The sequence below is a fragment of the Lepidochelys olivacea genome, assembly GCF_965140295.1.
Source record: "Lepidochelys olivacea isolate rLepOli2 genome assembly, chromosome: 6".
Classification (NCBI taxonomy): Eukaryota; Metazoa; Chordata; order Testudines; family Cheloniidae; genus Lepidochelys; species Lepidochelys olivacea.
This window is the reverse complement of record NC_140416.1, coordinates 66,059,444-66,074,150: the sequence shown is the minus strand read 5'-3', so window position 1 is coordinate 66,074,150 and position 14,707 is coordinate 66,059,444. Positions and strand designations below refer to the sequence as shown.

Here is a 14,707-nt window from a genome sequence, read left to right as displayed (position 1 = left end):
CAGAAGGATGGTTGAGACCCCTTGGGGATCTGCCACACTGAAGTTGTTCCAAGAGACTGTTTAGAAGCTGGGGTATAGCACTGATCCTATGGATCTGTGACAACAGCATAGACAGCTGATCAGCTTTTTGTTGTAAGAGTACAGGATGACTGATTTAGCAAGACAAAGAATCCAATTCTAGATTGATAGAGCTTTCCACAGGTTGGCAAGGAAATGTGTTAGTGCTTGGTATGGTAATTGTGACCGATTCCTGCTCCTTTTGCTTACTGAGTATCCTTTTTTCTTACTAATACATCTGGCTTCACAACTTTCTGCAACGGGAACTCACCAAACTGATGTATTTGCTTCTGCAGGGTCTGTCAGAATGGAGACGTCTCAGCTTTGAATCTTTATCCCTGCCGGCTCTTGATTTTTGCAAAAAATTTTTAAAATACTATAGAATAGACCCGATCAACATATTTTGCCCATGTTTTGAATTTTTGGGGAAAAAAATTACCACTCCATAAGCTGGTGAAAAAAACAGCAATCAAAAAACCCCACCAAAGTCATTGACATTTTTAACATTCTTGAACAGTTTGACTATGTAACATTTGCCTTGGGAACCTGCCGTCCTAGGGATGAGTCTAAGTCAGCAAAAGTACACTTTTATAAACCTAGTTTTATTACGGTTTGCGTAATTTCATTGTTTGCAATTTTATCTTGTCACCTGATTTCCATATGAGTCCAAAAGTGTAGCTGGATGAAATCTGTAAAACTCTGCTATGTGAGTGAAAATGTGCCCAAGTTTCAAAGCAGCAGAGTAAGACGAGGGTGCTCTTTTGCATGGCATTGTGTTGGTTTCAATCTGGTTGTTTTAATTAGAGATGGGCTGATGCCACAACCTTCACATCTGGATTTGAATTTGCCCAAAATTCAGGGGTATTTGGTGTGGGGTTTTGCTTCAGTCGGTTATAGAATTATAGGCCAGCTATGAAATTTGGCTTCAGAACTGAGCTCCTTTATAGCTGAGGGATGTTCAGATCCAAGATTTCAGTATGGGATGATTTCTAGCACTACTCTGCTATATCCCGATCATTCCCGAGCACTTTAGCTCCTTCCGGAGCGATGAGGTCTCTCTACCTGGTAAAAGAATCAAAATTCTTTTTTTGATTGGGTTTATATGCACAGTGCTTTACAAATATGACTTTGGCCCTTTTCACCATCATGACCATCCCAGGTCTTTTCCTAAAAAAGGCCATGTTAAAGCAGCTGTATGCTTGACACAGTCTAAGGGAAGTTGTATATGGATAAGAATAATCCTGTGGCAAAATTATACCCAAGTGTGAATGCATTTTGTTTCAGACAATAGGACACAAAGGTTAAATGTGAATCATAGGGTTACACTGTCCATTGTGCCCCACCCCTAAAACTGTATGAAGTGTACCCTAAAGAAAGAAGGTCTATTACTAATGGATGACTAGCCAGAGGAGACTGCTGCAAGTGGCATGGAGGAAACTGGTCATAAGTACAAATCACTATATATTGTTTATGAAGCTATTTGGAAAACTTTTCCATTTGAAATATACACCCACTCAAGTATTCAAGCTACAGTACAATGGACACACCCAAATCTGGATAAGCTGTGTCTTGTCTTATTTGGTTTTGCTTGTGCCTTTAAACTGTATATTCTATGGGTAGCCCTGACCTTTGGGAATCACAAGGTCAATGGTTTTACTCTTCCTTTCCTCAGTATTTGGAACTTGGAAGTGACAAAGCTATCTTGGGTCTGTTTGGTTTTTTGGTTTTTGTTTGCTGCCCTTTCCCTCATACAGATAGACAGGAAAGTGTAAACCCATTGCTATGGTTTAGCATTTCTGTGTAAGGCTCTTGCATTCTAAACCCTGCTCTGATTCTGATTCCTTCTGTGGCTCTTAGTCAAGTCATGTAACCTCTCTGCCTCAGTTCCCCGTCTGTAAAATGGGAAGAATAATATTTATCTCTCTTCCTCATAGGGGATGGAGGAGGTTGTGATGATGAATATGTCAGTGCTTGTAAAGTCTCACACATCCCAACACCTCCTCCAATGGTCCCAGTAGCTCCCATACCTGAGCTTATTTGGGGAACCAGACCAAGAAAAAAAATTAAATATTGGAAACAGCACAGAGGTTCCAGCACAAGTAGCTAAGCTCCTTATACCCTGCGGCAGGAGACCTGGAAGGGGCAAGGGGAAGCTGTCCTTGCCCCCTTTTTAATGTAAAAGGAGACATTTCATTTTTCAGTAACCCAAAGGATCACTTCATTGACCCTCCCCAAAATTCTCAGTCCAGCCTTGTCTATAGTGGTGTGATCATGCTTGGAGTTTGTGGAGAGCAATATATTGTTTCACAGGCCCACCCAAAAATATTTAGGGGCAGAGTCCTGTTATCTGTGTGGTCTTTACAGGCTACTGTACAGTGTTGTGCATATCTGCAGCTTTATATTCATGATAAACAATAGTAATTACATGTAATAGACGAGGGTCAGGAGATCTAGGTTCTATTCTTAGCTCTACCACAGTCCCTCTGGGTGACTTTAGACAGGTCACTAAACCTCTTTGTATTTCATTTCCCATCTGTAAAATATATCTCATAATACTTTCCTACTTCCCAGGAGTGTCATGAGGCTTAATGCATTCATGCTTGTGAGGTACTTTGAGATCCTCAGGTGGAAGGCACTATAGACATGCCAAGAATTGCTGTTATTACATTTTCTGCATAGCTTTCTTTTGTATTCTACCATGCTAGATCCAGGTACTCATCAAAAGGAAAAATCAGTTATTCACTCAGCTCTAATCATGGTATATCCAGTCCCTAAAAGTGTGCGTGATGTGTCAGCCCTAGGATCAGTGTTGGGCAATATACTTTATTAGGCTATTAAACAAGTTACTAATTATCTTTTGGTATAGAAGCAGGGCTGGGTCTTAATTGCATGGTACCATCAGAGATCATTACAGCAACATGATCCAAGTCTGAAAATATCACATCAACACATATTGCTCAAGCCAATAGTACCAATACTGGCGCAAGGAACCAAGTCTGATGTCCCCATAATAGGTATCACACAGAAACACACCTCATCAAACAAGTAATGATAAATAATAGTACTTGGCACTTTTATATCTTTCATTCAAGGATCTCAAAGCACTTGACATGATAGGTCAACAAACCCCCTTTTTACAGATGGGGAACCCGAGGCAGAGTCATGAATAGAAAACAGGCTTCCATGCTTTTGTATACCCCTGCGAGTAGATATCTGTGCAATGTCACAACACCTCAAGCACAGCGTGCACCGCAGGAAACAATGCCTACCACTCTGGAATCTTATGTTTTTAGAACACTACAACAGTGTACAAGACCAGCATGTAAACTAAAAAAAAAAAAAAAAATCAAAGATTGGAGGCCATATTTCTTCAAAGATTTCCAGTCACTCTGTAATTTTAAATTGGAGGTGATTCAGCTGCTGATCTAAGACAAACAGCATGGCAACAAATTATTATTATTGATGACCTTAGGCAATAATGTACTGCACACTGTATGAACCAGTACATAATGGTGGACAGCAGGACATTCCCCCAGTATGGCATGGATCAAGTGTAATTATAAAGTATGTATATATATTTCCATTTAATCTTCCATAGTGCTCATTTGCATGGATGCTATAAATAAGCAAATAGTGAATGTGCCTAAACACCCCAAAGTCAACCCATCAGGCCCAAAGGGACTGGTGCACCCAGCCCCTAATCAAGACCATGTGCCATTGTACAACCCCTTGCTTTAAAACCAGATCAGTTTTGTTGTGCCCAGATAACCCCACTCTCGCCCTCTTCCTGCTCCTAATCCCATGTGATCAATGAGCTGACAGAGAAATATTGAAATGTCAGTGACTTGCTGTATAAGTGATGTGCTTACTGCTTGTGGCTGCACACACCCAGTGTCCAAAGTTCACTGCCCTAGGATGATTCAAACAGCATGACAGACAGCTGCATCTTTGCACTACACAACTTTGTGTGCTGTGCGTAAGAGCTGAATGTTAATCCTATAGCTAATATAGTGGGGAACCGTTCGAGGAGCAATAATGTGTACCAGTGTATGCCATTAGTATGGAATCATAGAAATGTTGGTCTGGAAGGGACTTGGAGAAATTCCTCAAGTCCAGCCCCCAGTGCTGAGTCAGGACCAAGTAAACCGAAACCATCCCTGACAGGTGTTTGTCTAGTCTGTTCTTCAAAATCTCCCATGACGGGCATTCCACAACCTCCCTTGGAAGCCCATTCCAGAGCATAACTACCCTTAGAAAGTTTTTCCTAATATCTAACCTAAATCTCCCTTGCTGCAGATTAAGCCCATTATTTTTTGTCCTACCTTCAGGGGACATGGAGAACAACTGATCACCGTCCTCTTTATAAGAGCCCTTAACATATTTGAAGCCTGTTTTCAGGTCTTTTTTCAGGACTAAACATGGCCAGTTTTTTTAACCTTTCCTCATAGGTCAGGTTTTCTAAACTTTTTGTCATTTTTGTTATTCTCCTCTGGACTTTCTCCAATTTGTCCACATCTTTCTTAATGTACTGGACACGGTACTCCAGTTAAGGTCTCATCACTGCCAGTTAGAATACTTTCCATGTCTTCCATAGGACTCTTCTTTTGATACCCTCCAAAATAATGCTAGCGCTTTTTTTTTTTCTTTTTTTGTAACTGCATCACACTGTTGTCTCACATTCAATTTGTGATCCACTATAAATCCCGGATCCTTTTCCAGCAGTCGCACCGCCTCGTCAGTTGTTCCCCATGTTGTAGCTGTGCCCCTCATTTCTCCTTCCTAACTGAAGTACTTTTCACTCAGTCTTTACTGAGTTTCATCTTGTTGAATTTAGACCAATTCTCCAATTTGTCAAGGTCCTTTTAAATTCTAATTCTGCTCTCCAAAGTGCTAGCAATCCCACCCAGCTTGGTGTCATCTACAGATTTTATAAGCACACTCTCCATTCCATTATACAAGTCATTAATAAAAATATTGACTAATGCTAGTCCCAGGGCAGACCTCTGCAGGCCCCCAGTAGATAGGCCGTGGCAGTTTGACAGCAAACCACTGATAACTATTCTTTGAGTATGGTCCTTCAAGCAGTTGTGCACCCACCTTATAATAATTTTTCTAAACCATATATCCCTAGTTTGCTTATGAGAATGTCATCTCGGACTCTGTCAAAAGCCTTACTAAAATCAAGATATCTCATGTCTACTGCTGCCCCCCGCCCTCCATCCACTAGCCAGTAACCTTGTCAAAGAAGAAAATTAGGTTAGTTTGGCATGATTAGTTCTTGACAAATCCATGCTGGTGATTCCTTATAAACCTGTTGTCCTCTAGGTACTTACAAATTGATTGATCAAAAATTGGTTCAAGTATCTTTTCAGTATCAAAGTTGGGCTGACTTGTCTATAATTCCCTGGTTCCTTTTTGTTCCACTTTTAAAAGATTGGTACTAAGATGCCAGTATACCTATGTTTTGTTTATTATACTGCCAGCAACTGGGTCTCTGATTTTCCTAAATACTCACACCACTGGCAATAACAGCAGTGGTATTTTTGTGATATTTTCTGGGCAATGTTTATAGTGAGGTCTGGAGGGCCAGTGAATCCCATAAGGATTAAAATAATCTGCATTAATATCTAGTTATAAGCAACCAAGCCCCAGACATGGTCTAAAACAAGTTATATGGCTGTAATGTGGGGGCAGAGAGTATCTAGGGCACAGACAATGGGCCAAATTCACAGATGGTCAATGGTGTTGTCAGTTATATATTGGTAAACAGTTGCAAATTGGTATAAATAGGTGTAGCTTACATACCAATGGGACAGTGGAGGGTGTAGCAGGAGAGGGCATGAAGATGCAAGACAAAAAGTCTAAATAAAGACTTCAAATTGTCTTGGACAAAAGCTCTTCTATGCGGAATGAATACTCATTAAAACAACCATAAACAAATAGTGATTATAACTGCAATGTATCTACTTGGTGGGAGTGCTAGTGAGCTATTGAGGGACAGGTGGTAGGAAAGGCCTTATTTAACATCTTCATTAAGAATCTGGAAGAAAGAGTAATCAGATGCTATTCTATTGGGAGGAGTTCTAAACACCAGCTGAGACAGATAAATGATACGAAGAGATTAGAAACCTGAGCTGAAAATAACAAAATGAGATTCATCATGGAAAAATGCAGAGTAAAATACCTGGGAAAAAAATAACCTTAAATACAGATATTCAGTGGGAGAAAATAGGCCGGAAAGCTCTGATGAATAAAGCCACCTGCAAGTGAAAATGGACTGAACAGGAGAAGTAGCAGTCCCTCACTATCTGGCTCTTGTGCAATGACCTCTGGAATAGTCTGTTCACTTCTGGACACCACATTTCCCAAAAGACACCGACAAACTGAAGGGTGTTCCGAGAAGAGGAACAAAAATGGCAAAAGGGGGCAAGGACTGATTTATGAAGAATGATTTTAAAAGCTAAATACATACAGGTTGGTTCAGCAATAAGTAAGATAGATGTTTTATCTGCAAGTATCCATAGGAGAGAGAATTACTTATGGTCATACACCAGGGTTTAACTTGGATGAATGAGATGAACCTAAGAGAAGAAAATGTAATCTCAATATTAGGAAACTGACACTGTGGAGAAATCTCCACATTGACACTGCGGAGAAATCACGGACAGTGGTGGAGCCTTATCCTTCCAGAATGTCAAAACTAGACCAACCAAAACACTAGGAAAATGTACTGTAGGCAGATGACTTGGTGATCTAATGAAGTCTTCCATCTTTCTATGATTCTATGAAAACTTGTGAGGCTTGTGTTATTTTACATCTTCCTATTAATTTACTTATCCTGCTACACCCTCCCCTTTTGTTTCTTCACAGCATAAGTTACACCCAGCTGCCAACATGTAATTTACATCACCCTTTGTCACCTCTGAATTTGGCCCAAAGGGTTTAAACATTTTTTTTAAAAGACAGACATATTTTAGTGAAAACCTGTTTAATTATAATAGTCTACCAATTTTTATGCATTTCATAGGGGCAGTTGTATTTTTGTCATAAGAGATCCCATTAGTACATACAAATTAGATGCAGTGAATTACAGAAAGCAAATATTACTGAAATTAAATAGCAGTCATTTAGGCCCTGATTCTTCAGCTAGATCCATGCAGGTGAACCCATGGATTTAGTAGGAGCCCTGAGAACTTCAACAAGGCTCTGCACAGGGTCTGTCCTCATCGTTCTAGTTGCAAGATTGGGGCTCAATACAGAAATACTTCACAGAGGATTTTTTCAGGGCAATGTCTCTAGTATTGAGTACTAGGGATGGTGAGTGGGGAGTTCTGTGAATGTGGGCATGGAAGTCAGAATCACAAGTGCCACCATTTTTACTGTCCACATTTCAACCCTGTGGATTAGTCAGTTTTACTCACTCATCAGTAAACACAGATTATCTGCAACTCCTACTTGCAAAATGCTCTCAATACATCTCAAAACATCCTGAATCAGATACCAAAGGATGCCAAACCAATTTGTTTACAGCAGTAGCTTCCTGCATATTAATATCTGCCTCAGAAGAGGTGATGCTTTTTGTTTTCAAAACTTTGTTTCTTTTCCTTCTTGATCTTTTGCACCTTGGAAATTTTTCGCTGGGAGCCCGGTGTTCCCCATTTGAAGGATGTACCCAGTCCACCAAAGCTCTCCTTTCACAAGCATCATTTCAGTGTTGTTTGTGCAACTTCTCATTATTCATGATTTCATCTTGCCACTTTGTGTGAATAATAGCTTAGAGGTGTTGTTGATTAAATGCTTTCAGCATTTATTTGCAGGCAATAACTTGTCTATGTTTCACAGAGTAAGGTAGAAAGGCTGCAGCATGGTAAACACACCTTGTGTCCAATACTGTTTTGGTTCCAGACTCCAGATTGCATTCTGTTATTGTGTGAATATGCCTTTTATATTCAAGCAATGACTTTAACAGGCAGCATGATCTAGTACAATAAGTATAGGACTGGGAACCTGGAACTCCTGACTTCTAATCCTGGCTCTTCCACTGCCGAGTCCTTTATCCAAAGATCTTCTTGAACTAGGAAGGGCAGTAATCCAACTTTAGGCAACTCCCACAAAAAAGAAAATCAGATGTGAGGAAGGGATAAAAAGCATTGGCTTCCCTCCCTGAAGACATTTACGGAAAGGAAAAGAAAAGAGCTGGTGAAGGGGTATGGTAAAGTCAATTTCAGGCAAGTGGCCAGTGCCCATTAGAGGGGAATTGTGTGGAGATAAGGACCCAGAATTAGCTTGACAGGGTGAGATAGTCTTCAGGCCCATAGGCCATTTCAATCTCCTCAAACAGGATTGAGATGGGGGAGGAAGATCCTTTTCTGCTCTGAGAGAGGTCCTGAAGGCTTCTATTCAGACTCCTGCACTGGGCCATTGGGAGAAGGGGCCTGGGAACTCACATAGGAGTCCTCCTCCTTACACTGAGCAACAGGAAAAGGGTCTTCAGGTAAAATTTCATGTTCCTGATTACTTCACTCTCCTTCCACAATGAGAGGGGAATCAGAAGGCTCTTCTTCACATCCATTTGTCAGTGGGGAAGCCTATGGGGACTCAAACAAAACACCAGTATTGGGAAACTAAAACTTCTGGATGGTTGCAATCCTGCATCATTTTATCTGAACCAAGGTAGTTCGGGCTGGTTCATGTAAAGGCATTTTGATTTTAGCCTCTCTATTTAAAATAGATTTACCAATACAAGACAAATCACCCCCTACTGTTTTCTGAAGAAGAGAAATCATCATTGTTCACAGCACTTTCTATTGTACTATGAATCGTATGTATTCTTCAAGAATATGACTAAAGTACTAATTTGCATAGTTATAACCTTCTGGGGCTTCTAGGAGAGTAACTGGGAATAAAAACAATTAGCCAAGTGAGGGCTCAATTATGCCTTGAAGGCACAGACCACACTGGGGGAAGGGCAGTGCCACACTGCCCAGTGGGAACTGCGGGAGGTAGTGTGTCTCCTAAAGAGAATGGTGCCTTTTCACTGAGGGTGACCAGAAAGTCCTGGAGATTGTCATTATGGACAACTCTCATAAATATAAAGGGAAGGGTAACCACCTTGCTGTATACAGTGCTATAAAATCCCTCCTGGCCAGAGGCAAAACCCTTTCACCTGTAAAGGGTTAAGAAGCTAAGATAACCTCGCTGGTACCTGACCAAAATGACCAATGAGAGGACAAGATACTTTCAAATCTGGAGGGTGGGGAACAAAGGGTTTGTCTGTCTGGGTGATGCTTTTGCCAGGAACAGATCAGGAATGGAGCCTTACAACTCCTGTTAAGTTAGTAAGTAATCTAGCTAGAAATGCGTTAGATTTCCTTTTGTTTAATGGTTGGTAAAATAAGCTGTGGTGGATGGAATGTATATTCCTGGTTTTGTGTCTTTTTGTAACTTAAGGTTTTGCCGAGAGGGATTCTCTATGTTTTGAATCTGATTACCCTGTAAGGTATTTACCATCCTGATTTTACAGAGGTGATTCTTTTACCTTTTCTTTAATTACAATTCTTCTTTTAAGAACCTGATTGATTTTTCATTGTTCTTAAGATCCAAGACTTTGGGTCTGTATTCACCTGTACAAATTGGTGAGGATTCTTATCAACCCTTCCCCAGGAAAGGGGGTGTAGGGCTTGGGGGGATATTTTGGGGGAAGATATCTCCAAGTGGGCTCTTTCCCTGTTCTTTGTTTAAAATGCTTGGTGGTGGCAGCATAGGGTTCAAGAACAAGGCAAAGTTTGAACCTTGAGGAAGTTTTTAACCTAAGCTGGTAAGAATAAGCTTAGGGGTCTTTCATGCAGGTCCCCACATCTGTACCCTAGAGTTCAGAGTGGGGAAGGAACCTTGACAACAACAGAAACTGTCCTCTCAGTACACAAACAAGAAACGTATAAACAAATTTATACCAACTGCTGGACTCTTTGAGAAAACACACAACACACGATACTGGAAGAAATGTGAAATTAAATCTTAGCATTTTTCATTTAGTCATGTAATCTGTCTTAACCTATTTTGAACAACCTATTCTGAGCAGCTTCCATAATAGGAAGGTAAAGCACAAGATGCTGTTTTTATTAAAGCCATGAGTAAATTATTCCTACACATTTGCAGTAAGAAAATCACATAAGAGAAGAGAAAAGTGAATTAGATTCCTTTTCCTTCTCCTCTGGCAAAGTATCATCTATTCTCTTTAAACTAAGGTTATCTCAGAGGGAGGAAACGCCTCTGGGCAGAAACAGAAAGGAACCAGAAAGCTTTGCAAGGTTCCCCTCATTATTTTCCTCTGCATTATTTTGTCAAAGGCTGGGTTTTGCCCCCCTGAGGAAGATACTGGAGGTCTGACCCATAAGTCCTCTAGGATCTACTGTGGACACATGTCTATTCACATGAAGGCCTTGTGCCTCTGCATTGGCTTTGGACTCCCTGAAGCTCTACCGAGGCTTCCTGACATTGTCTCTCCTTGGAAGCCAGAAAGCAAGGGACCCTGAAGCTGGTGCCTCTCCTTCTGACCCCCATCTTCCTTAAAAGGGGTTCCTCAATCCAAAGAGCTTGTCACAGAAAGGGAAATAGTGCCTTTGGCTGTATTGTATTTCACAGTACACAGGAGATGAACATCCCCCCTCTCTACTCATGAATCCCTGGACCTGCAGACACCACTCTGTGCTCTTCAGAGGAATGGGGGTAGGGGGTGGAGAGGGACAGCACTGTGAGGGTGCTTGACCCTTCAACCATCTGCCTGGGGAGAGCCACACACAGAAGTTCCTGTCATGCATGGATCCTAAGGGCAGAGTATGGACTTTGGTTCTCTGGTGTGTTCCAAGGTACTTTTGAATCTGACAGTGCTATATGGTTTCGGTGGGACAAGACATTCTGCCAAAGCTTCTTCTGTACAATATGGTAACTGGATTTTAGAATTTCACTGACAAAGGCTCTTATAATATACAATGTCCTCCAAGTGTACACCTGGGATCTAGGTACAGCATAGGGATTCATCTTTTCTTTTTTGTAATCTGTATGGTGTTTATGTTGCTTAGTTATACACCCAGTATTTTCACATCTATGAAGAAGCTCTGGGAACGGGAGAGATACTCACGCAGGTCAGCCTTCCGCAGATTTTTCATTCTGATAACTTTTACGCTGAGCAAGTTGCAAGGAGAGGGCTCTATCTGTTGAACAATGACAAACAAAAGACATGGAATGAACATACACAGAGAGAGAAATGAAATCCAGAGTAAGCTGAGTCTGCTATTGTGTCATCTTAAATATTTCAATACTAATCACCAAAGAGTTTCTGGATGAAATTCTTCCTTGTGACATATTCAGCTTCTTTCTCTGTGCAGGTTTAGGGCCATGTAGATCTGTGCTGTGCAGATTCTTCCCTTTTTTATTCTGTTAGAGCTAGGGGAGGCTCCACTTTAGAGGTGTGAGGTTATTTATTATAACTTATTCCACTCACTAATTGTCAATAAAAAGAGCTGGGGAGAAAATTGTATTAACCAATCAATATGACAGGTGTGACGTAACATCTTATGATCCAATGACATGGAGACATATGATGGCTCATAAATTTATTTTGTTTTATCAATACCAGTTAATATATATAAAATAAAGATATCAGTTCCACTGATCTGTGCAAATTCAAAGGAAGTCATTTCACATCCACCATAACTTTAACAACAAATTAAATTCCAGCAGACTCTATTACTAACTCACTGAACAGCATTCCTTTTGTTTTGGGTTTTATGTAATCATTCACAGCTAATCTGGTGGATTCCATGCAGAAGAAGCATAGTCTGTATAGGAATGAACAATATGTCTATTCCTTATTAAATCTTAAGTGATATTTTAAATATACTCTATATGGAGCTACAACTGAAAACCACATGGAAACTTCAACTATTTGAAAAATCTGCTGCCTCTCTTTTAGTTGAGCTTCTCCTAAGAAGCATATTGCATATCTTTCAGAGTCTGCAATGTCTGGCAGTTCATACCTAGGTGCAGCAATTCCAGGGACCTCCAAAGCTGAAAGCATTTTAATCTAAAGCTCTGATGCTAGTGGCTGTAAAAACTCATTCTCTGTGGATTGGCACAGAAGGGGGAACTGTAACACACACTAAACAGTGGGCTACACCCAAGTAGAGAATCTCCACAGAAACCATCACATTCTGACATGATGCAACTATTTGCATATTGTACAGTCAACAGGAGCTAATGTAGCAGGACCAAAAATGCTAACATCAATACTGTTGACATTCTGCACCAGAACCTCAGCTGATTCAAATCACCATAACTCCATTGATTTCAATAAAGCTATGCCAACTTACACCCTCTGAGGATCTGGCCCAGAATATTAACTAAAATGGGTCTCAAAGACTCAGACCCCTGTAGAACACAGGAAGTGAAACTGACATCTCTAGAATTCTCTCCCTCAGTATCCTTGGTTGGGCAACTTTTTCTTCAAAGAAGAAGCCAGAAAGAATATTTATCCTGGAAACACAGGGAAATCACTGGAAAACTGAATGGCACTTAACAATCCTGTCAGGAATGTGAGACATAAGGCTGACTTGGGAAAACTCTTATCTTGGGTAGGGATCAGAGAAACATGGCACCTGTCCACAAGCATGGGGGGGTGGAGGGTAGGGTGTTCCGTAAATGAATTTACTTTTAAAGGAATTACGATAGAAAATAATAAAAGTTCCATGCTCCAATCCACACACACACACACACAAAGGAACTTCACAGTGAATAAAGGATAGAGGAAGGGATTCAAAGCAGAAACAAAAGGACATTTCACCTACGAAGCAGGGAATGCTGCTATCACTAATTAGTTGTTCAACTTTTTGGTGATGAGCAAATTCAATCCCACCCTCCACCCCCACTAAAAACACACAGAAACCTAACCTGGTTTGTTCTCCTGGTACTTTTTGCATAAGATCAATTTTTTGCACCGTACTTGTGCACTGATTCATCTGATTTCTATTTACCTTTCACAATGGATTTCTTTGCTTGCTTCCTTTTTAAAGGAAGCAAGAGGAGACAGTGGCAACATTTAAAAGGAAACATCTTTTCAGTTTCAGTTGTTGGTATAAATCATTATTGCAGGGTCACATGTGGACCCCCAAATTTAGAGGCATTTATTAACCCCTTAAGTGTTTTAACCTTTCCCACAGTTCCCCCTGTATATCACCACATGATAATGAAAAACATGAAAATGAAATGCATGAAAAACAGGGTCATTTTTGATTACGTAATTTCTTAAACTGTTCCCATCACCACGTCATCTGACTATCTATTTGACATAGAGCTACTGTATTAATTGATCAAGCTGGAGGTATAGAGCAAACACAAAACCCATCCAAGTGCCTTCGTTGCTATGAAAGATGGCATGGTAGGACAAAGGTTTCTCACAGCTGTAGCTAGAGAATAGTAGGTCTGCCTACCATCGATTGCTTCTGTAGTTAAAGCAAAACTCTGAAAGCAGCACAAACTGCAGAAGCTGCGTGCACATCTGAATCTCAAATACTCTTATTTTGTTCTTTCTTACCTGGTACGAACTGGTAGATGACCCCATTGTGATCTTTGATGCATTCAAGTCAGAGGCTAAAGGTGGCCCTTGAGCGTAGGTCGCAGAGCTGACAGTGACTCCCAAAGCAGGTTTATACTCTTTAAACAGGTAGAAGTGAATGAGCAGGTGTTTTATAAACTGACTCAGAGCCCCACCCTTCCATGACTTCCAAAAATTAAGTAAGTCCCATCTCCTTTCTCTCATTAGGTGTGGGAACTGGAAAGATTTCCTTTGTAGGTTTAGTGATTGGCGGGGAAGGGACAATACAGCAAAAAAGGGCCCTATCCTTCCAATTATGGGTGCATAGCATATAAATAATGAATAAGATTTTATATTTATACAACCCCTTTGATTATAAATGATGCCAGAGTGCTTTTCAAAGTAAAAAGTGTGGGGGGGAGGTGCAATGTCATGGTAGTAGACTACTGTAGACCACCAAAACAAGAGGGGATGGAGGATGAGGCATTTCTAGAAGAGAAAACAAAAATAACCAAAACACAATACCTGGTAGTAATGGGGGACTCAAACTACACAGGTATCTGTAGGAAAAATAATATGGCAAAACACAAAATGCCCAATAAGTTTTGATAATGTACTGGGAACAACTTCTGGTTTCAGAAGGTGCAGGAGGTAACCAGAAGGACTGCCATTTTACGCTTAATAGAAAGGAATGCACTGAGAATCTGAAGGTTGAAGGCAATTTGGGTGAAAGTAATCATGAAATGATAAAATTCTTGATCCTAAAGAAAAGAAGGAGAGAAAGCACCAGAACAAAGACAATGGACTTCAAAAAAGCAGAAACTTAGAGAACTGGTAGGTAAGGTCCAATAAGAAGAAAATCTATGGGATAAAGGAGTTCAGAATTGCTGGCAGCTTCTCAAGGAGACAATATTAAAGGTACAACAGCAAACTATCCCACATAAAGTAGAAACATAGACAAAATGCTAAGGAAGAGTACAAAAGAATATAACAAGCATATAGGGACAAAATCAGAAAGGCTAAGGCACAAAAGGAGTTACACCGGGCAAGGGACATGAA

General features: G+C 40.5%; 1 protein-coding gene across 1 annotated transcript in view; it reads right to left on the bottom strand.

The window, feature by feature from the left end:
- Positions 1-13,755, bottom strand: part of LOC311521675 (cytosolic phospholipase A2 epsilon-like) — a 49,058-nt gene extending 35,303 nt beyond the window's left edge. Inside the window, exons 1-2 of the mRNA XM_084630134.1 lie at positions 13,649-13,755; positions 11,198-11,270 (exon numbers count right to left, since the gene is read on the bottom strand). Of these exons, the coding sequence (XP_084486260.1) occupies positions 11,198-11,270; positions 13,649-13,675 (100 nt within the window). The 5' untranslated portion in view covers positions 13,676-13,755. The remainder of the gene's footprint in view (positions 1-11,197; positions 11,271-13,648) is intronic.
- Positions 13,756-14,707: the final 952 nt, after the last annotated feature.